Source organism: Ambystoma mexicanum, chromosome 4q (genome assembly GCF_040938575.1).
Source record: "Ambystoma mexicanum isolate Mex_15411 chromosome 4q, UKY_AmexF1_1, whole genome shotgun sequence".
NCBI classification, from domain to species: Eukaryota; Metazoa; Chordata; class Amphibia; order Caudata; family Ambystomatidae; genus Ambystoma; species Ambystoma mexicanum.
This window is the reverse complement of record NC_090928.1, coordinates 712,418,217-712,440,211: the sequence shown is the minus strand read 5'-3', so window position 1 is coordinate 712,440,211 and position 21,995 is coordinate 712,418,217. Positions and strand designations below refer to the sequence as shown.

The 21,995-nt window shown below is 41.2% G+C and overlaps 1 protein-coding gene across 10 annotated transcripts in view; it reads right to left on the bottom strand.

The window, feature by feature from the left end:
• PLCB1 (phospholipase C beta 1) overlaps positions 1–21,995 on the bottom strand; it is a 3,004,223-nt gene that overhangs the window by 2,277,434 nt on the left and 704,794 nt on the right. For all 10 annotated transcript variants that reach the window (XM_069608284.1, XM_069608285.1, XM_069608286.1 and 7 more), the window contains exon 3: positions 8,268–8,336. In XM_069608284.1, the coding sequence (XP_069464385.1) occupies positions 8,268–8,336 (69 nt within the window). The remainder of the gene's footprint in view (positions 1–8,267; positions 8,337–21,995) is intronic.

The window sequence follows — 21,995 nt, the reverse complement described above, 5'->3', positions numbered from 1 at the left end:
CCATAACAATCCTCCTTTATCACAATCCTCCTCCATCACAGTACTTCCTTAAACGCAGTACTCTTTCATCACACTCTCCCTTCACTATAGTACTTCCCATTTATCACAGTCCTCCTTCTTTGTCACAGCCCTTTGTAACAGTCGTTTTCCTTCATCACAGTTCTCCTCCTTTGTCACAATTCTTTGTCATAGTCCTTCTATGTTACAGTCCTTCTCCTTCATCATAGTTTTTCTCCTTCCCAACTGGGCTTCATCACAGTCCTTTACCTTTGTTACAGTCCTTCTTAATCAGAGTATGTTTTCAGTCCTTCTCGGTCATCATATTCCTTCATTGCAATCCTTCCACCTCCATCACAGTATCACAGTTCTTTGTCATGGTCCTTCTCTGTCATATTACTTCTTCTTTGACATAAACATTCATAGCAGTCCTGTTTCATTACAGTTCTCCTTTGCCACAGTCCTTGTCCTGCATCAGCCCTTCTACATCAGCACAGTGCATATTCACCACAGTCCTTCTCCTGTGGCAGGTCTTCTTCACAGCCACTCTACTTTTTCAGTCCTTTGTTAAAGCCTTCCAATTCTTCACAGTCTCTTCCTTCATCACAGTCTTTTCTCCTTCAGAACAGTCCTGTTCTTTACATTCCTTCTTTTTCATTGCATTCCTTCTCCTTTGTCCCAGTCCTCTTTCATCACGGTCTTTCTCCTTGGTCAAAACCCCTCCTCAAAAATCCTCTTCTGCACCCCAGTCAGCGTTTCATCACAGCCTTTCTTTTGTGTCACATCACATCATAGTCCTTCTCAGTCCTCACAGCAATTCCTCTGTCAATCCGCTTCATCACATACCTTCTCCATTGTCACAGTCCTGCATTGCAGTCTGTCTCCTTTGTTACAAGCCTACCATTGCTTACCTGCGTTTTTCCCTATCACAATATTTCATCATGGTCCTACTTCTTCACAAAAGGTCTTCTCTGTGTTCACAGAACCTTTCATTGGCATTAATACAACTACCCCAGGTAGAGTCTTACAGTGAATCAAACCTCCTTCTCTTTTGCCCCCTCTGTATTGGTTTATATATGTATATGTCCCTTGCTCTGTCTGTCTTTCTTTTTCTCTTGCTTGCAAACCTTTTCCCTCATTAACATCAGCAATGTATTATGAAGCAAAAGCCTTAACAAAAACAAAACAAAAAACAATACAGTATCATAATAGAACTAAAAAGTACAAATATAATGAGTAGACCAAGTGCCAAAAAATAAGAAAAATCTGTCAATAATAATAATAATAATAATTTGGCACTTATATAGCGCTACGAACCCTCAGGTATCTGAGCGCTGCTTATTATTACCCACGGTGTGTGGTGCTCATTTATCGACCTCGGAAGGATGAAAGGCCCCGCCGGGATTCGAACCTGCGTTAGCAGACTCTGCACGGATGTCAAAGCGAGAGCTCTACTCGCTGTGCCACTTGACCGGCTAAGAGCAATACCAAGACAAGAGCAATACCAGTTGCGTTGCAAATTCCAATAAAACATATTTTTCTTTCTCACAGTTCTACTTATCTATGTTTTAGAGCGACTTGAACATCTGGGGAGCTGTGTATTTTGTGCCAATTGCAGTGAGATAGCTACTACTTTCATCTCCCTATCATTTTCAGTGCACACCCAGTATTCCAGGGCCTACTTATATGACTTAATATGGTTTGACCTAAAGATTAATGGTAGTCACATCCATCACCATCTGAATTAACACTGATGTTACAGTAAGAAGTGTGCCATGCTCCTAACAGTCATGTTCTCACATTAACAAGGACTGGTCTCAGGCAACTTGCCCTATTTAGCAATCTGATAGACAGAGGGAAGGCTCACAACCTTAACTCAATATTTGCTTTGTGTCCTGCTTTTGTATATTTGAGCCCACATACTTCTCCTTCCCCTATACATGCGTATGTTTCAAATAGGAAAGGATGCAGCATTTGTCTGGATTAACCAATAGCTCCTCCTGGTTCACATCCCAAAATCTCTATCAAACCTTCCTAAGGAAATCCCTAGTAATTCAAGCTGTGTCACAAAGAAAGCTATACACAAATGTATGCAAAGTCTTCTTCCCCGAAGCCTGCCATGGGATCCTAATACAAGCATTCAAGCCACAAATATCTTTCAGTGTGGCTTGATAGACTCTGGCCGCTGGGATACTTCATATCCAAATCCATTATGTAATTGGTAAGATGGGGATATGCTCAACAATAGGAAACACCACATTGTATAGACAGAGAGTTCTGGTCAAAGTTTTCTATGACAATGAAAATAACCTTTTCAGCAGAAGAATAGTTTCAGTTATAGTCATTGCAGAACATGGTGCAAAACCACATAGTTTAGGATGTTATATAGCCACCGGTGCAAACTTCTTTTGACATATATCAAGAGCCTCTGCAGGGAAATGTCCCCTAAACTTCAAATTAAACCTCAGAAACCTACAATGACATTGGCACAATGTTTTCCCACTCGTTTCCACCTCAATCCTGCAACCTGTTTTATTATCAAAGCAGATTTCCAGCTAGTCAAAGTGAAATACAACCTCTAAACATTTCCCAATAAACAAAAACTCCTCTTCAGACCAGTACCTGGGCGGATCAACATTGCCTTAGGTGTGCCCTTGTTAAACATCAGCCTGCTCCAAATACAGTATATACAAAAGGCACCCAGTAGTTTATGCATTTCTATTCCCTTCCCTGTTTAGGCTCGACATTAAGTAGAGGGTGCATACTCCGGATTGCATGTGGGATATGCTGGAATGTTTACTGAAAAGAGGTCTGTCTCTTATAAATACAAAAACCCATAAACAAAATATGTAGGAGAAGCAAGCAGCATGCTGAGACATGAGTGAAAGAACACACATCGGCAGTTGACACTTGGTTACCTTTAGCCAACCGGACCATCTGGCGTTACCAGTGGGAGCTGATGCTTTGTTGACATCAGGGTGTCCACTCACGCTTTGTGTGACCATCTACGGGTCCAACAGAATGGAACTCTTTCGAACATTCCAGAATCATGATATACGGTATTGAGATTCTAATAAATAAACAGTATGTACATTTTGCAATGTAAAGCTACATGGCTCCCTAAAAAGCTACCCCCCAGTAATGCGTGTGTGAAAATTAGCTAAAACAGGGCACTGGCGCGCAGCCATTTTGGACATGCACTTCCAGACCGCAATGAAATGCTACGTTTCTGTGAGCTCATTTAGAAGTCAGTTATGAGTTCTGCAATGGTTGCAATATTATATTATGAAGCAGATGAGCTAACAATAAAGGATAGCTGTTGTATTGTTTGCTCAAGGACGAGCCGAGAGGGGAGTCAGAGATGTGCAGGTGCATTGATAAGGGATGCTAGGAATGAGCGCGCAAGAGACGGGCTGGGTTTTTCCATTCTTGTCTGGATTTTTCTGCTCTTTGCCTCCCATGCTTGCTGTCTGCCCTTTCGGCTGGGGAAAGTTGGAAACTTATGAGGGGCAGGGATTTGTCCCCCTTAAGAAGAGCGATATCCCAATTTGGAGACAGAGAACTGGACCCCGGGTGATGAAATCTCACTGAGAGGGAGGACACTCCGCTCCAGACCCCGTTAGTACGTGTGATCTCTCTGCCTACCTTCCTCGGGACTGGGTAGTGCTGTCATGTCTGAGATGAAATTGTCTCCTGCAACTGCACTAACGGTGATGTATATCCTTTGTAGCTATCCTTGTTTGTGTGCTTATGTATAACCAATTGCATTTACCCCATAGTTATCTGTATGCTTATGGAGTATGAATAAAGGGGCCTGTAACAAGCCCATTATATTTAAACCCTTGGTCTAAGTGTGCTTTATTGCCTTCCTGAGTTCAAGAATGTTTGGCCCGTGTAATAGGGTGAGTACTTCTGAGGTTATTACATGTGTCTGAAAAGCAAACCCCTCCCTCCCAAGTGATATACATGGATCTAGGCCCCCCACAGATAGTTGATGTGATGATTTCAGAGGTAGACTAGGCAACCCACTAGCTGATATTAAGTACTTAAAACTGGCCACATGGGTATCTTCTTCTTTGCAGGTGCATTAAGCATTTTCCCTTTCCTGGTGAGGGATATGCTCTGGCCAGTCAACACTGACTCTCTAGGTATGCAAACCATCACAAACCCGAGCCCTAGCCCTCATTCCCTTTCAAGCACCTTAAGCATTGACCCCTCCTAATTGGAGTTATGTTCCCATGCCTTTGAAGAACACTTTTCAGCATTCTTTAAGTTGTTCCATCGGCCAACCTGTTTTTGCAGTTTGTTTGTTTGCTTAACCTGTCCTTTCATATGGCCTGAAGCAGACACCATGGGAACACATGGACCATGAATATCACAGGGTTGGGAGCCATCTATTTAAAAAATTAGGTTTTTCACATACCGGGGACACATTTTACTACATGCACTGATTACAGTTTAACATCAAACAACCAAATTACATTTTCAAAGTGAAACAGGTTGGAGAAGCTGAAAGCCACCCGTGTATTTTTTTGTTTAAGTTGTGTTTTTTGTGCCCCTTTCTTTTAGTATGTTATTGCGTTGTATACTTCTTAAGTTTATTTGGGCTTTTCTGCTCAATCAAATGAAATGTTTCAATTTTTTTGGGCAGTAGTTATCACGAAACTGAACTGTGCGTTCTTGGGTGGAAACTTTGAATTTCATAACGAGGGCAGCAGACTCACTCTGACCATGAGCAAGCAAGCTGCCCAACCTGTGCCAGATTAGAACAGTGGATTTTAAACCACATATTTGTGATTACAATGTGCAGAACGTGAAAGCATTTAGAGGCTGCTTTAATAACATCCCTGCAGCAGTTATTAAACACCCTGAGATATGTAGGCACCATGTGGATGTGGCTCCTTAATTGTGCTCACATTCACGGCATTGCCAACAGTGCAGTTCACATACAAGATGTTAACGTCAATAGCATTGCATCTTAAACCCACAATGACACTACACACAGTCTCATTTTGGAGATATACTCAAACCGAATGCTGTAAATATTTATATGGGGGCAAAGTGAGGCTCCTGCCCCTAGTGCTAAAGCACTAAGGGGGCAGTTGCCTACCTTTCGCCCCTATCCTGCGTGCCTCTTGTCTGTAAAACAGACACAAATAATGTAGAAGTGTTACTTGGAAAATGTCATGGAATATCTGTTAAAAGCCCAGAGCGGGTAATTTATGGAAGACCTTTGAAAGATCAATAAGGTACCAGAGCAAGGGTAAGAGTGGGGGTGAGAGCAGACCGATCATTTATTTTGTTATGTCTGTTTCATTAATTGATTTAAAGCTACAGAAATGCAGAAATGAAAAAATAAAACACTTTATATGACCAAATGACTTTTTTGTGGATGACGTCTTGCAACCTTTGAGCAAACCTTACCTTTCAAAGTTGTATATCAATTTGATGCAAAACCTTTATTGTCTTGCAGATATTCTGACTTTGCTTAATGTCACATCTTTAATAATTACGAGCAGCAGTATAAAATATACTTTTACTTAAACCAGTTTGGCCTTATGGCCCTTATTTGTTTTTGCCCCCACCCTGCCCCAACGTTTTATTTGTTCCCCCTGGTTTGCCTCCCTAATATTGATTTCCAGAGACACGACTAGCAGAAGACCAGCAAAGTTACAAAGACAGCAATGCTAATATTTGCATTTATTTTCACATTGCATGAAATTGAATGCCCTCCTTAAGATTATCTGGTCTGGTATACATTTCAAAGAACAAAATATTATAAGTATGTCTGATTCCATTCATGAGATGTGTGGTTAACATTATCTACTTGTGACATGCATTGGTATATTAGACCTAGCAGAGTGGCTTGAAGCAATGTTTCAGTTGGTATTTGTTGTATACAAATATTAAGGAAACAAAATTAATGGAGCATGTGATTGTCTCGGTTCGGTGTGAAAATGTCCCCAAGAAAATTTAGTCATGTGTAAATGTGGCCAGCAAAACGTGATCTTCGATAATGTAGTAAATCAATGCAATCAATGCAAAGTTTAAAATGTTGCCAGTAATAAGGCTGCCAAAAAAACTATTGAAATACACAAAAATGCAAGGCTGTAAACACTACCTCCTGCTGACTCTAATTGCAACCCATAACTCTTACAGAACAATACCTCTTTAGCAACCTATAGCATTTGATCTACATGTTACTCAATACAAAATTAATGGAAAATTAACAGTGAACCTAACTCCAACCACATCAGAAGCTTGCCACAAATCACATAGCCCTTGCCCTAACCCAAACCCGTGCTCTAATCCTAACCATTGCCTTATCCTGACTGCAACTATAACACTTACCCTAATGCTTACGTTGCACTAGGTTTATCCTAACTCCTATCCTACGCCAACATCATCCGCCCTCCCCAATTTAACTATCCTTTTCTTTAACACTTACGCAAACCATTACTCTATTGTCCTTTGCCTTACCATAACCCGCATCCTAATACTTACCCAGACACTTAATCTACCCTAACGACTAACCGAACCCCAACATCACCAACACTGCAGCAACCACCCTGACACTGTCATTCGATTTCTAAACAAAACCTTTACTGTTACCCTAACCCCCACCCTATCCTTGCCCTAAAACGGGCAATCCCAATCCCACAAAACCCTCCTTAACCCCAACAATTCCCTAGCAGCACTACATTTTCTTGGCTACTCTTCAGCTGCATTTTTTAAACTGCATTTTGCTTGGCAACTTTGACACTGTAGAGGTATTTTCACCACTACTTTGTCACTGACTACATTTTTCCTGGCAACGTTTTCGCTGGATACCTTTGTCTCAATATAATGGAGGAGCAGGATTCCCATGATGTTGGAAACCATGAAAAAGTGCTCTAATTTGCTGAATGGCATACATAGACATCATAAGAACTGTACCCCCTGCACCAAAGTCTTGGGCAACTCCAGGCTAAGGTTGTGTCACAGCATTCTAGACCCATGGGCAGGGAGGCATTCAAAATGTTATGGATGTATCCAGAGACAACTCCTGGAAAATATTACTTGCCAACCTCTCCATTTCCATTCTTTGACTTCTATCAATCCCTCCTTATCTGCTTCTCTGTCTTTCATCCCCATGTGACAGAAAAAAAATCAATTAGCGTTTTTATGAGTTGATAGGTCATACAACATAGGTTGTCCTTGAAATACTGGCTGTCTCACTCTAGTCACTCAATGTAGTTAAAATAAATATTGATTTTCTCTGTGACACATTTTACATTTTGTGCCACAACAAAATACATTAATAAGTAAAATGAAGGGTTCTATGTGATTTCATCGCCGGATTTTTCATCCCTGGGATTTTGCCGTGGATTTTTTTTAAAAAAAATCCTCGCATTTTTTTTGGGGGGGGTTACCCCCCAAACCGCCCATCTCTTTAGCTATTTTTATATCCCCGTACACCTACACCCAATTTATATATTTTTTACCCCCCCAAAAAATGTGATGATTTTGTTTTGTTTTTTCAAACCGCGGCAAAAAAACGTGCGATGAAAAATCTGGCGATGAAATGACGGCATACCAAATGAAGGACATTCCCTAAATATAATCTTCTATTATCAACACTTAGATAAAAACCCAATACTTCTTAACTGCACACTCTCGCACCATCATGGCTGAAGCAATTAGTCACCGGACCTTGCCTCTCTAGCACTGCGCTCCTTGTTGTTTACCAAATGTTACAGAATTCCTTAAGGGAGGCAGAGAATGTAAAAACACCAGAATGGACAGTGATGCTTAAGCATATGAACACACTTCTCCTTTTCAGAAAAGTCAAACTTTTCAAGGTCATTCTCTACGCATATGTCAATGAACCACGTTGTAGTCATACAAACAATCAAATATGGGCCCATATGTCTTGATCTCTTTTCATAATCAATAACAGACTTCAATTATCAAACTATCCTTCTCTTTCCAGTCCAAGAAGTTCACCATTAGACAGTGCACCCGCCTTACCCTATTGTCCACTTCACAGGAAGTGGCTGAAGCGAAGTATCCAACTAGTGCCCAATATCTTCGAATTACACAACATATTAGCGTGTCCACAGGGTATATCCCAACAAAAAAAAACAGCAGTGCTTACGATTCCCTTGACTGTTAAATATTAAACAAATAATACATACCAAAAACATCAATAATAAAAATAATAATAATGTTAAGTGCTGTGTATATGCTGAGATATTTTTTTTTACATTGTGTGCAAGAAACACCCCTACCTTTGGCGTTCTGGCATGCTTGCCACACCTGGCATCTTTAACCAGACTCATATCCAGCAGTTCTGTCTCCTGCAAAAGAAAACAATGACAGGCTTAGAAATGACATGCACTTAAACATCAAAATAGATATCTACTCTAATGATAAGACCTTTTTATTCACGCATGCATTTTACTAGAGTGTCACTTGCACTTACTGCTGTTAAAGGATGGCTCCTGGCCCTAAGTGAAATCACAATGAACAATTAATCTAACTGCCTCTGTGTCTGTATAACAGACTATCTCTCGTTCTATCTCCCCTTCTTTTGTCTTTAAGGGTTGGCAGAATGTTGTTATTCTTCCTGTAAATGGTGGATTGGTTGAAACATTGATATATTCATTATTTCAAGATAATTTGGAGGTATTTATCACTGACACTGAAATTAATTGTTTTGTGTATGAAAAGGCTATTTTTCCAATCAAGAACCCATTTGATAGCTTCACAACTGCATTGTTTTTTAATGAACTGATTAGTAGATTTCAAGAATGGCAACTTTTTCTGAACACATGGCTTTCACAATGTGTTGCCTTTTTGCTGTTATAACAAAATTAGGATTATAATTATAGGCATACAGAAGGTCATAGACAATTTGTCTACAGTGCAAACAGAAATATCACACACATTTTCAAGTTATATTCCCTAAAATAATAATAAATTGAAACTGCTAGTGTAAATAACCATAACTACAACACTGACCTGTAATCTTAATGTATGCATTTATTTATTTTTAAATATTTGAGTTGATTTATGAGGCACCATCTGTGGATGCACTCACTCTTTGGTGTTCAATGTAGCAACATGAAAGTGAAGGAACTGTACATCACAGACTTGTCACATTCAGAACAGAAAATTGGTCGGGCGAGTGAGATGGGGAGGGTGTGAGGGCACATCGGTGTGCCCATAGTACATCAAACTGGGAGACAAGGATGCACATGGGTCACTCCCCAGAACAACACCGTAGGCAAGGCAGGTAAATGCAAGGGAGACATTAAAGGTGGCAAGCCAAGCAGTAGCACATAAGGTGCCAAAAGAAGAAGAACCTACAGTCCGGGGTACAATTTGGAGCAGGGCTCTGACTGGAATGCGCTGAAATCACAAAATCACAGCTGGGGGGGGCAGCTGATGAAGCACAGTGGAGAACAAATAAGAGGTACTGTAAAGTGCCCTTCTGCCATTTAGTGGCCACACTGTGAATGGCTCGGTATGAAAAGAGTAGAGGGGAGTTGTTAGTGGGCTAGTGGGAGAGGCTGAAACCTTTGGTGTTGATAATAGCAGGTCAAAAGCAGTTGGTTCCTGTGTATCGGTGTGTGTTTTATGGAATTTGAATAGTCATTTGGTGGTATTTTATCCCAAAGGACAATCGCAGAAAATGTATAATGAGGAGTGTTGTTCATAGTTTGCTCCTCTTCCTGTGGTGTTGACAAGGCCTGTGATCGTTGTTGGTGGGGTTTATCGGGTTTTGTGTAAGGAGCCCCCCTCCCCACAGATACCCATTTTAGGCACTGGCCATGGTCTGCAGCCCTTGCCAGTGGCTGCTTTGACCTGACCAAGGCATGTCAGTCTGCCATACCTCAGGTCCTCCTCATCCCATCAATCCTATATGTTGTGGAACTTTGCTCTGCTCTGTTCATCGCCTTTGAAGAAGTTGAGTCAGATTTATTTATTTATTTATTTATTTATATTTATATAGCGCGCAAGCAGCCCAAGGGCATTGAGGCGCTGTTACTTGCATGAGCTTAGTTACCGGGGTACAGACGTGGTAGCAGTAAATGGCACATTGCATACAAACACAGACATAGGTATCATTACAGCTTATTTGATTGGTCAATACAGATTAAGCAGTGGGTCCTATGGTTGGTATTCATGCCGCTACGAAGGACCTTATGAGAAGAGGATGGTTTTCATTGCTTTGCGGAAAGCGAGGAGGGAGGCCTCACTTCGGATGGTGGGAGGTAAGGCATTCCAGTGAGTAGGTGCGAGATATGGGAAGCTGGATATAAACAATATGACTTTATTGGAGAGGTATCAATATGTGTTGAATATATGGCTTGTTGATAATGTTGGTTTGATGTTTTGATTTGAGTTTTAAAATGATTGATCATGTGTTGGTGTATAGTCTTCATTCATCAAGGGAACTGTTCTATAACCTGAGTTTTATTTTATAGCAAACAAGCCAGATCAGGGATGTTTGCAATAAAACAATAATTTAAATACCATCCTTCACATCCCACCCCTTTAGCCAATTCTCCATCCATGTGAAGAGCCCATGTAGTGAGCCACCTTGGGTATGGCTTCCATTGATTCATTTGTTTTTAAAAAACTACTTTAATCCCGGATCTATTGTTGGCAGAAGTCCATGTATTCTTCTATTTTAAGGAGAGGTAAATCAAATGAGTGCAATGGCTGCTGTTCAGGAGGTTAGATATATTTTGGATTTTGGGCAGGGAATCAAATGAAGGAGCAGAACGCTTGGTATTCTTTGGTGTTTTGGGGGTCAACGATTAAGGAAGCTTCGAGAGGGCAATAGAAATCCAAGTGTTTTTTCACATAGTCTATTGATCAGCCATGAGTCCTTCCTCAGCCCCTTCGTTGTTGGCTGTGGGGACACCTCAGGTGATGGACAGGGGTTCAGGGGAGGCTAGGAGACATATAGCATTCATTTGTAACTGGGAAGGTATCACAATTATATATTTTATTTTTATAATCAAAGGTTTCTGTTGTCTATGATGTCTGTGGGAAACCTGTTTTCAAAATCATCCCTGTGGTTGAAACTCACCCAATATATACTATTTGAAGCACGTGCTGGTTATTGGGTTAACAAATGCGCCTGAATTGACATTAGTTATAATAATTCAGATTCCTCACATCCCAAAAAACGTTGTATTAATCATGTTTGCAATCAGGTTCTCCTCAATTAAATGCTTCTGATTTCTCATTAAACTGTTATTTGTGTAAAGAGAAAGACTGCTTTTCATGTTTCATTAAATTTGCGTTTAATCAAAAATTCTCAAGAGCTGTAGTCAAAACTTCCCAAGACCTCAACACATGTTTCACCACTCTCTGGTGACTCTTCGGGTGAGTTCTTAAACACAACTATACAGCAAAAACGTTTCTGAAGTTATACAGCAAAAGCCGTTTCTCAAGTCTTAACACGTATGCTTCAATTTATATTGAATCTTGTTTTTGTGATAGCTAACAAGCTGGATGTGATAGTCCAGCTTTGTGGGAGATGAATGCTGTTCCAAATGTCTGTAAACTATTAACAAGTAAACCAATATATATTATATATAATAATCTATATTAATGTATTTAATGTCCAACATATAATATATGAAGTGCTGACTTCCCTATAAAAACTATAATATTACAGGGGCGTCGCTAGATCTGGAAACGATCTGGGGCTACACTAATTTTGTGAATGTCAGGACTGGGGGCTGGCTAGTCTTTTTGGTTGCAACGCCTTAGCTTCTATCTGGGCCCACAAACAAAAGACCCAGTGCTATAGCCCCCTCAGCCCTCCCCTAGTAACGCCTCCGTTCTTCAAACGTATCTCAAATTCTTGAACAATGGGCTCATTAGGACCCTGGCGGTAAGGGGTTTGCGCCAGCGTTAGCTGCGCCGACCCCTTACCGCCAACTACGAGTTCCCAGAGCGCCATGGTCATTTTTCCGCCCGCTTTTTGCGGGCGTAAAAATCCATGGCGCTATGGGACCTCGGTGTTAATTACGCCACCGTAGTGTACGGTGGCGTAATTAACACCTTCCCCACTCCCATTGAGCCCTATGGGGCCGAAATGGGAATGGGGAAGGGTAAATGGGTCAATGGGGACTTACCGCCCCGCCGACCTCGGAATGGGGCGGTAAATCCGCCATCCGCCATGGCGTAAAGGGACTTTGCGCCATGGCGGAAAAGTCCGCCGATGGCGGAAAAAATCCGCCAGGGTCGTAATGAGGGCCAATGTCTTTAAGTAATTTAAATTTAAGGGCCTCATTACGACCCAGGCAGTACGGGGTAAACTACGCCGTAAAAGGTGCCGGCGCCGTTTACCCCATACCGCCTCATTAAGAGGTCCCCTCACGGGACCCAGGAAGCAACTGAAGCAGGCGTGCTTACTGGTCCCGCGAGGGAAAGAGGGAGCAAACAACGGGCCAACTCGTAATGGCCCGTTGTTTGCCCCCTCTCCCATTCCATTCAGCCCTATGGGGGCTGGAATGGGGAAGGACCGGGTCCGGGTCCTTGGAGGGAGGAATTATCTGGCCTTCCGAACTCGGAATGGCCCGGTTATTCCTCATTCTGATGACCCAGACGCGATATCAGCGGCAGCCATGCCGCCAATAGCGGCATGGCTGCTGCCGTACTCGTAATGAGGGCCCAACCCTATTACTACTGACTTATCCCTTAAAGGATATCATGGTTATTTGTATGCTCTGTGCCGGTGAAAAATGGTGCACTGTGAACAGTATGTTAGTTCTGTGTTCAAGGGACAAGAGCATGGACCATGTGAAAGACAACATTGCAGGCCTCACACGTCGCCCCTTTTGTAAATGATGTGGAAAAAGGGCCCTTGGCTCTAGTAGGGTCTCTTTCAGGTGCTCCGATGGAACCCGGATCGCAGTGTTCGGCTTCCACCATTTCCTTGGCCCTGTGGCTGTCACTCAGCGAGAGGTTAGAACAGAGAATGCGTTCCTGCTTTCCAGCCTTTGGCTATGAACAGAACTCGAGGTGGTTGTTGAAATGGCAGAGCAGTGGCACATCTGTGCAATCTTTCACCAAATTAACTGTGACCTGTGGGAAACACTTGGGGTGTCATAGGTAGCATAAACCAATATGTTTTGAGGGCATCTCATATTGGCTTTTTCATTTCGATGACTTGAACCAAGGGCTCAGAGCCTATAGTATAGAGAATCTATCACTGGCGCAAACTGCTTTTCGCAACACTCTCAGTTCTGAAGATTGCTGCAAAATGATACTCGCGAGAGTCTTTTCTCCAAGGACATTTCTTAGAAACTAGAGAGGAAATACATTCTACAAAAACGTTCAATAAGTGTCATCATTTGTACTTTTTAACTTACTTTAAAGAGATACATTTCTCAAATATACGGATTGAATTACTGATACATCAATGCTTATATTAGAAATATGTTACAGGCAGAACTTGCACATGTTCCCGTGCCATGCATGAGCAATACAGTCCTGCATTTATTAAGAGCATTTTGGGAATTGCAATTTTGCATTTACATTATGAATGCCGGATTTCAAGCACGAGACTGCAAAGAAAACCGCAGGACTGCACGCGGGAATAGAGCATAGCCAGGGACACATCGAGAGCTCTACACAAAGCACATTTTTAAATACATCAAATCATTATGTTGAAGAAAACTAAAGAATATATGTATTTTCATAAATTAAATGCTCTGGATCCTTTAAAACATTTCTGAAGCGTTCTGCTTCCTGCTGATATGCATCTTCAAGCTGAAGCGCACGCTTGAAAAACTGTCTACAAAAAAGACTCTAAGCAAAAGGCCAGGCATGTATAAAGCAACAGTTTCATGAATACGCATTCATCACTATATGGAAGGGAACCATACACACAGACACATGCGCGCGCACACACACGCATTCAGCATTCAACGTCTGTTGACGCACATTCACATGCAAGGATTTAACCCACCTGCCACTGCATGCTCAACTGCATGTTTGGAGAGAGTGCATGCATGCAGAGGAAGCGGCCCTTAAAGGAGTATCCAGTGGGACACGATACTGTGCATTCACAGTGAGGTGAAGGAGAGAGGGACCACACACCAGTGAAATGGTCTGCATTCACAGACTAATTACTTGTTTTTAAGGAGTTTGGGCCTCACTATGAGTTCAGTGGTGTGGCCACAAATGTTGTAATGCAGCGGTAACACAGATACCACTGCATTACCGCCACTTCCAAACTATGGGTTTGGAGGTAAGATGGAGGAAAGATATGCTGGAGGTAATTCCTACACCTTACCTCCCCAAAACAACCAAATCAGCAGAATTAGTGCGGGCAGAATCATCACCAATGGTAATTCCGCCAAAATCCCCATAGAGTCCTATGGACTCCAATGAAAAGCAACTAACATTTGAAAATCCAGCTGTAATTCTGCCGGATCAAATGGTGCTAACGGTAGATCTGTTTTGTGGTATTTTGGTGGGATTTACTGTCAAAATACCACCAAACTTGTAATGATGACTCTACAGGTAATGCTCAGACTACTGTATTCATACAGTCTGCCTACGCGACCCAACATTATCACAAACAAACACAGTATGAAAGCAAACTCTCATGTACTAACCGATTCCCACCAAGCTTACTCAGTCTCCTTCCTAGCAAATTGCTATAGCAGCCACGCAATGATGTTCCCTACACCACAGGCCAATAAGAAGTCAGGCCTCATTATAAGTTTGGTGGTATCCAGGCGGTAAACTCTATTGGCATTACCGCCACTTGGTCTGGCAGTACTACCACTGGATTGGAAGTGGCTGTAGGTTGTGTTAGTCCCTATTAATCGGTGTCTATAGGACTCCATGTGGGACTTTGGCAGTATTACTGCTGGCAGTATTTCACTTTTGGGCAGTAAGGTGGCAGGAATACCTCCTCCTTCTTGCTGTATGTTTTTCCTCCACCTTACCACCAAACTCGTAGTTGGGCAGTGCAGCAATGCGGTGGTAAACAGTATTGCTACCTAATTTTACCACTCCACCCAACCTATAATGATGCCTGCAGTTCCCTCACCCCCAGCCCTGCCACAAACTAACCCAAAACAGTTTACAGCCTTATGGCTAAAAGCCTCAGCTAAGAAATGCTACACTTGACCAGTCCCTGTAACCAAACAAACACAAATAATTGAATAGACAACCTATAACTGGCTAGTGCCATGTTACCATCATCAGAAGCAGAGTTCGCTCCGATATTAAAACAGCAAAGAGTACACAATTTCTTTAAAACTATTAGTAAAAATCAGGGCCACTCAAATATTGCCATACTCCATGATAAGTAACCAATCAGACTTTTACCCTCACAGGAGAATGGAAAATGGTCTCCTCTTTAAGCAAGACAATCATTACATGTTTGCCGGTATCCTGCCGGTGTTACTGGCGGGATAGCAGCAAATTCTAATACTGTTTCCTCCACCTGGTCCGCCGGAATTACTGCCAGATTGCAAGTTGCGGATAAATCCCATTGCCGATAAATCCCATTGCATGGAGTCACATGGGACTCCATTGGGTGGATGTGCCGGTATTACCGGGACGGTAATTCCAGAAATTATTTTGTCAGTGGGTTGGTGGGTCACCTCCAGCTTAGAGCTTGAGGTAATTCCACCACCCTAAAATAAACTTGGAGCGTGTCGGTGTGGTAACCTGCCGGTATGCAGTAACACCGGCACATTATTACTGCACCGGCACATTCATAATGCGGCACAAACTCTTGGAAAACGTTGCTGAGAACCAGTGCTTTATTTGTAAAGGAAATTAGCACCAGGGCTAAAATAGTTTCTAGCAAGCCTATTAACCATCAGGGCAGGCAGTTCCTGCACACTGCTACTACCACCAATGGCTGCTCGCCACAGTGTGAGCATATTGGGCTTAAAGCTGCAACTCCTATTGGGTGACAGATGCACTACCCAAGGCAGATGTGCAATTTACAGATACCAATCATCATGGCATGAAATAGCATAACAAACGAGTTGTGTCTTGAAATAAGAGAGACGTTTAAATGGTTCTATGTGAAAATGTACCCAACAAAAAGTAGTTTTGAAAAATGTAGTCATTCAATACAATCAATACAAAGTGTGAAAATATTGTTCGTAATAAGGTCGCCAAAAATCTATTTTTAAATAGACAAAAGTACAAGGCTGCAACTGTGACAATGACCCAGACCTTCAACAAAATGTCAACAATCACCCTGATTCTGTTCCTAAAATGTCCTCTAATTCTAATTGCTACACTGAACTCTTATAGAACACTAACCCTTTAGCGTGTTTAAGCTAATACAAAATCAATGGAAAAAGAACAGTGAACCGAATTTCAACCTCATAACCAGCTTGCCACAAATGGCATAGACCTTGCCCTAACCCAAACCCTTGCTCTAACCACTTGGTTTATCCTAACCTGTATCCTACGCCAACATCAACAGCCCTCCCCAATTCCCAATTGCTCTATCACTTTCTTTAACACTTGCGCTAACCATTACTCTATTAGCCCTAGCATTACAATAAAGCCTACCATAACACTTACCCTGACACTTAATCTACCCTAACAACTAGCCAAATCCCAACATCACCAGCCCTGCAGCATCCACCCTGATCCTTATCCTAATTCTAAGCAAAATGTTTACTCTAACCCTTAACCCTATCCTTACCCTAACCCTAAACTAAGCATTCGCAAACCCACAATAACCATCTTAACCCTAACAATCACCCTGGCAGCATTACATGTTTGACTAATTTTCAGCTGCATTTTGTGACTACATTTTGCTTTTCAACTTTTTCACTGCAGAGGAATGTTTACCACATCTTTTTCACTGACTATATTTTTGCTGGCAACATCTTCCCGCTTAAACACATCATCATCATTAACATGTATGTAATTTTTTTTTTTTTTTTAACTTTTTTTTCAATTTAAACATTAGAACATCATATCAAACAATATCAATATATCAATATAACTATCTACAAATGTATAAACAAAATACAAGCAACCCCCCCATTCTCATGGTTCACATCTTACATTTTACATTTTACAATTGTCTGATTCAAAATACTGAAAGAAATGTCCCCCATATCTTCTTAAATATCACATGTTTGCCCTGTTTCCTGTATAAAAATCTTTCCATATCTGCCATTTCATTTATCCATACATCCTGTTCTAAGGTAACAGCATATTTCCAATTATTTAGGATTATTTTCTTCCCAACCATTGCACCTCTAAACAACCACCTCTTTTGACATTGAGTAAGTTCTTCCAAGATTTCATCGTTCCCCAGCACCAATGTTTTCAAATCAAAAACAATCCTTTCATCCAAAACCCTCTCGAAGATTGCACCTATTTCTATCCAGAATCCTCGCACCTTTCTGCAATCCCACAACATATGCTCCAGTGTACCGGCATCATAAACACAAGCCCAGCAATCTGGAGTATCCTTCAGACCTCTCTTCCATAACCTTTTGGGGGTCCAATATATCTGGTTTAGGATCTTCATTTGTTGTGTTCTCTCAGTCAATCCCAAGGAGCATAGTTGAACATTTGCACACATTCGTGTCCACAACTTCACTGTAATGTCAGAGCCAATCCTTTGACTCCAGTCCTCTCGCAGCAAATCATTGTCTTTATATTCTTTCACAATCAATTTGTACACTCGGCTAGCTAGGCCGCCAAACCCAACCTTTGAGTCTCTTGTGAGTATATCTAGATTCATTATAGCCTTCAAGTCGATCACATTAATAGCATTATTTAGCTTCCTGTAGTCCGAGACCCTGACATTTTCAATACTAAATTGCTGTTGTATTTCTCTAGCAGTCATCCATTTCCCCTCATTCCAACTGGCACCTCCCAGAAACCATCCTGGCCAGAAAAAAAGTTTTGTTTTCCAATTTTATGGGTGGATTCATCCATATTGATGCACCAGGATCTTTATATGCATTCACTCTCAGTAATCCAGTCATTTTTTTCCATTATCTTCTCAGACAGACAGTCAACAGATCTTTCACACATCTCATTCTTGATTCTGTGGTTAACATCGCCCTCAGTGTCAGAGGATAATTGTAGCTTCTCTCTGCCAGAACCCATTCATCAGGTAAAGGTGCAAGGAATTTGACCATAAAATCACAAATAAAGGCAAGATGATAAGCCCTAAAGTTTGGCACTCCCAGCCCACCCTTCTCCAAAGGTAATTGCAGTTTCCACAACTTTAATCTGGGTGGTTTCCTATCCCACAGGAAACCTTGAATAAGTCTGTCCATCTCATTGCAGTATTTTGAATTAATATTTAGTGGAATCATGCTCAAGACATATTTGATTTTAGGGGCTGATACCATTTTCAAAGCATTTACCTTTCCCCATAGTGAAAGATTCAGTAAACCCCAATGCGGGTAATCATTTTCAAAGGTTATAAACATCGTATTCATGTTTTCCTTCACTAAATCACTGACCTTTGGAGTAATCCAGATCCCTAGATCCAACATTTTTTCTGAACACCACCTAAACCCCAGATTGGTTATAAACTGTTTACTACAGCATGGTACTAGGGGTAACACTTTTGACTTTGTCCAATTTATTTTATAGCCGGATGATATGTGAAATAACGTCAAGATATCCATGAGAGCTGATAAAGACTGTTCCAAGTCCCTGAGGACCAGAAGTAAATCATCTGCAAATAGCCACAGTTTTTGTTGTAGCCCACAGCATGACAATCCTTGTATCTTTGGGTCATCTCTAAGTGCAGCAGCCAAGGGTTCGATTGGAATAACAAACAACAATTGAGAGAGGGGACATCCTTGTCTTATCCCTCTTTCTAGCTTGAACGGATCTGAACCAAGCTGTTGGTGTTGACATCAGCTGTTGGCTCTGTGTAAAGTAATTTAATCCACAACCTAAATTTCTCCCCAAATCCCATTTTTTCAAGGACTAAGAAGAGGAAGCCCCAGTCCACTCGATCAAATGCCTTTTCTGCATCTAGTGAAAAAACAGCAGTACCATCCAATGGGTCAGTCGCCTTAGAAATCATGTGGATTAGCCTTCTAATGTTACTTGATGTTTTTCTTTCTTTCACAAAACCGGATTGGTTCTCGTGGATCAAAGCTGGGAGAAGATTTTCCAATCTAATTGCCAAGACTTTTGCCAGGATTTTATTGTCTGTGTTAATAAGACTGACTGGCCTGTAGCTCGCAGGAAGCGTATCATCTTTCCCTTTCTTAGGAAAGACAGATATTGCATGTCTTGTAGTTGCCGCCAATAGTCCATTCGCCAAAGAGGCCATGTACATGTCCTTCAGTAGTCCAAGGGCCGAGTTTGGTAACAACCTATGGAATTCCATTGGAAAGCAATCAGGACCTGGTGGCTTCCCTACATTCAATCTGTTAATTGCCCTTTTGATCTCATCCAATGTTATTTCCTCCTCAAGTAATTGTTAGTCACACTCTGAAAGTTTAGAAATCTTTGTTTTCTCAAGAAAATAATTTCCCCTGTCGGCTGTGTTTAATTCATTTTGGTATAAATCCACATAATAATATCGAAAGACTTTGTTGATCTCCTACAGATGAAAGGTGATCTGACCATCTTTGCCTTGAATAGATGTGATAGATAGTTCCAACTCCCTCTTTTTGAGCCTATATGCCAGCCACCGGTCACATTTCTCCCCCTTCTTAAAATACACACATTTCTGGCATTGGTATTTCCGTTCAGTCCGTTCTTCGATTATATTTTTCAATTCTCTCTTCAATCTCAACAACTCTGTTGTACTATCCAAATTTTGTGGGTCTGACCTTGTTCTCTTTGACAAATCACTAATGTTCTTCTCGAGTTCTTTTTGTCTTGTGTCACACTTTCTCTTTACACCACACTTTAGATTAATCAGATAACCTTGCATTGTATATTTGAAAGCCTCCCATACAATCTCTGGCCTTAACTCACGCTTGTGGTTTTCTCACAACAAAAAAATCAATTTCTGCCCACAACTGCTCCAGTTCCTCTTCATAATCCAAGTATATAGTCTTTGCCTGTCACAAACCAATTTTATGCGCATAGTTGCACGGTCATGATCCGTTAACAAAATGTTGCCTATTTCTCTTATCTTATAGTTCTCAGTCATTTTCCCGGCTGTTAACAACATATCAAGTCTAGAATATATAGAGTGTGCATCTGAGTAAAAACTATATTCTGTAGCGTATGGGTGTTCCAGCCTCCAAAAGTCTTTCAAGGTGTGTTCCTTTAACAGGCTTTCCAGTGATAGATAATGATGATCATTCTGCTTACTATTCATAGATACACATCTTTCCAAGCTCTTGTTCAAAACAGCATTACAATCTCCACCAAGAATGATGTTATTGGTTCCCAAATCTTGTAATGTATGAGCCATTTTCCTAAAAAAAGACCCATCATCTACTGACGGGGCACATACATTACAAAATGCAACTTCATAGCCTTGAATTTTAACCAGTAATGCCACCATTCTTCCCTCATGGTTTGATATTTCTTTCAATACTTTTATTGGAACATTTCTCCTAATCAAAATTGCAACTCCTCTTGATCGTGAGGAAAAAGAGGAACCATATACCCTCCCAACCCAAACTTTCTTCATGATTTCAATTTCATCTTTCAGAAGATGAGTTTATTGAATTAAACATACATCACTCTTCAACTCCTTTAAATAGGCCATAATCTTCAACCTCTTTTTCAAATTATTTAGTCCATTAACATTCCATGTAACCACAAGCAGATCATTCACCGTCTTCACCACCCAACCACCTGTATCCAGTAGCTCAAACAAAGGAAACTCAACCAAACTTATTAACCTCAACAAATGATGTATGTAATGTTATAGGTGGTAAGTGGATCACATTGAAAGATTATCCACAACATGTTTTATGCCTGTGGCTGAACCTATGAAAGTGCCTCTATAACACAGCAGCAAGAAGTTCTTTTATAGGCTAGTACTTGTGACATATGCTTCTCTTAGGGGGTGGTAATTTCCTTTGCATTGACGCTGTGTTGCTGCTCTGGCCATTGACATTTCTGTTAATGTCAACCTACACTACTGTGGCAGTGTTGCTTGATATTACAGCAGGGCAACTGATCCAATGTGGTCTTACTGGAACAGTGTGTGTGCATGGCCACCATAAGCACCTTGATAAATAACAGTGTCCTTCTCACTTGGTTCAGCAGGTTCATGGATAACTGTGAGCCTGTGCAGGATGCAGAGGGCCTAGCCATTGCACACTGCTGTTGATTGTTGTGTGACCATGGTTGAGTGACAGTTAAAATAAACCAAATTAAAATCAAATTTTGTCTGAGACAACAAGTACTGGGGATCAGAAATAAGGGCTGGGCTGGGCCCTGTAGAATACCCCCATGGATTAAGCACTGCTAGGCACACTGCTGTTGTGCCAATTTTGATAGACATCTAAGCTTCACACAACACAGTTAGCCATGCTCAGTGACATCAAAGGATTCATGATTGTGTGGCCTTGTACTGGATGGCACTGAGCTTGATTATTGAATACCACAGAGACTACTCATCACACGTGAACTTGGGAAGCATCTCCTATCTTGCCTATTGTCTTGTGGAGTTCCCCAAGGTTCAATCAATTCCCCTTTTCTTTTTAAAAGAGAGTCCTGGTGAGCCTACTTGCGGGAGGGAAATGCTAGTGTGAAGGTCGCTGTTTAACCAGCGACTGTCACACTTAAAGAAATAAAAAAGCATGATAGATTTGATTTCATGTATTTCTTATGAAGCGCAACACACCTGTAAGCCTCAGCACACTAACAAAAAACACAACATATCACAAATACACCAGATAACATAAAATACATATACTAATCGGGCAATATAAGGGCATTAGGGACAAAGAAGTTAACAAGGAGAAAAAAAGAATATGTCTATCTAATCATAAAGATCATCAGTTCACTATAATTTTTAACTTGGTAAAAGAAGACATTTTCCGTAG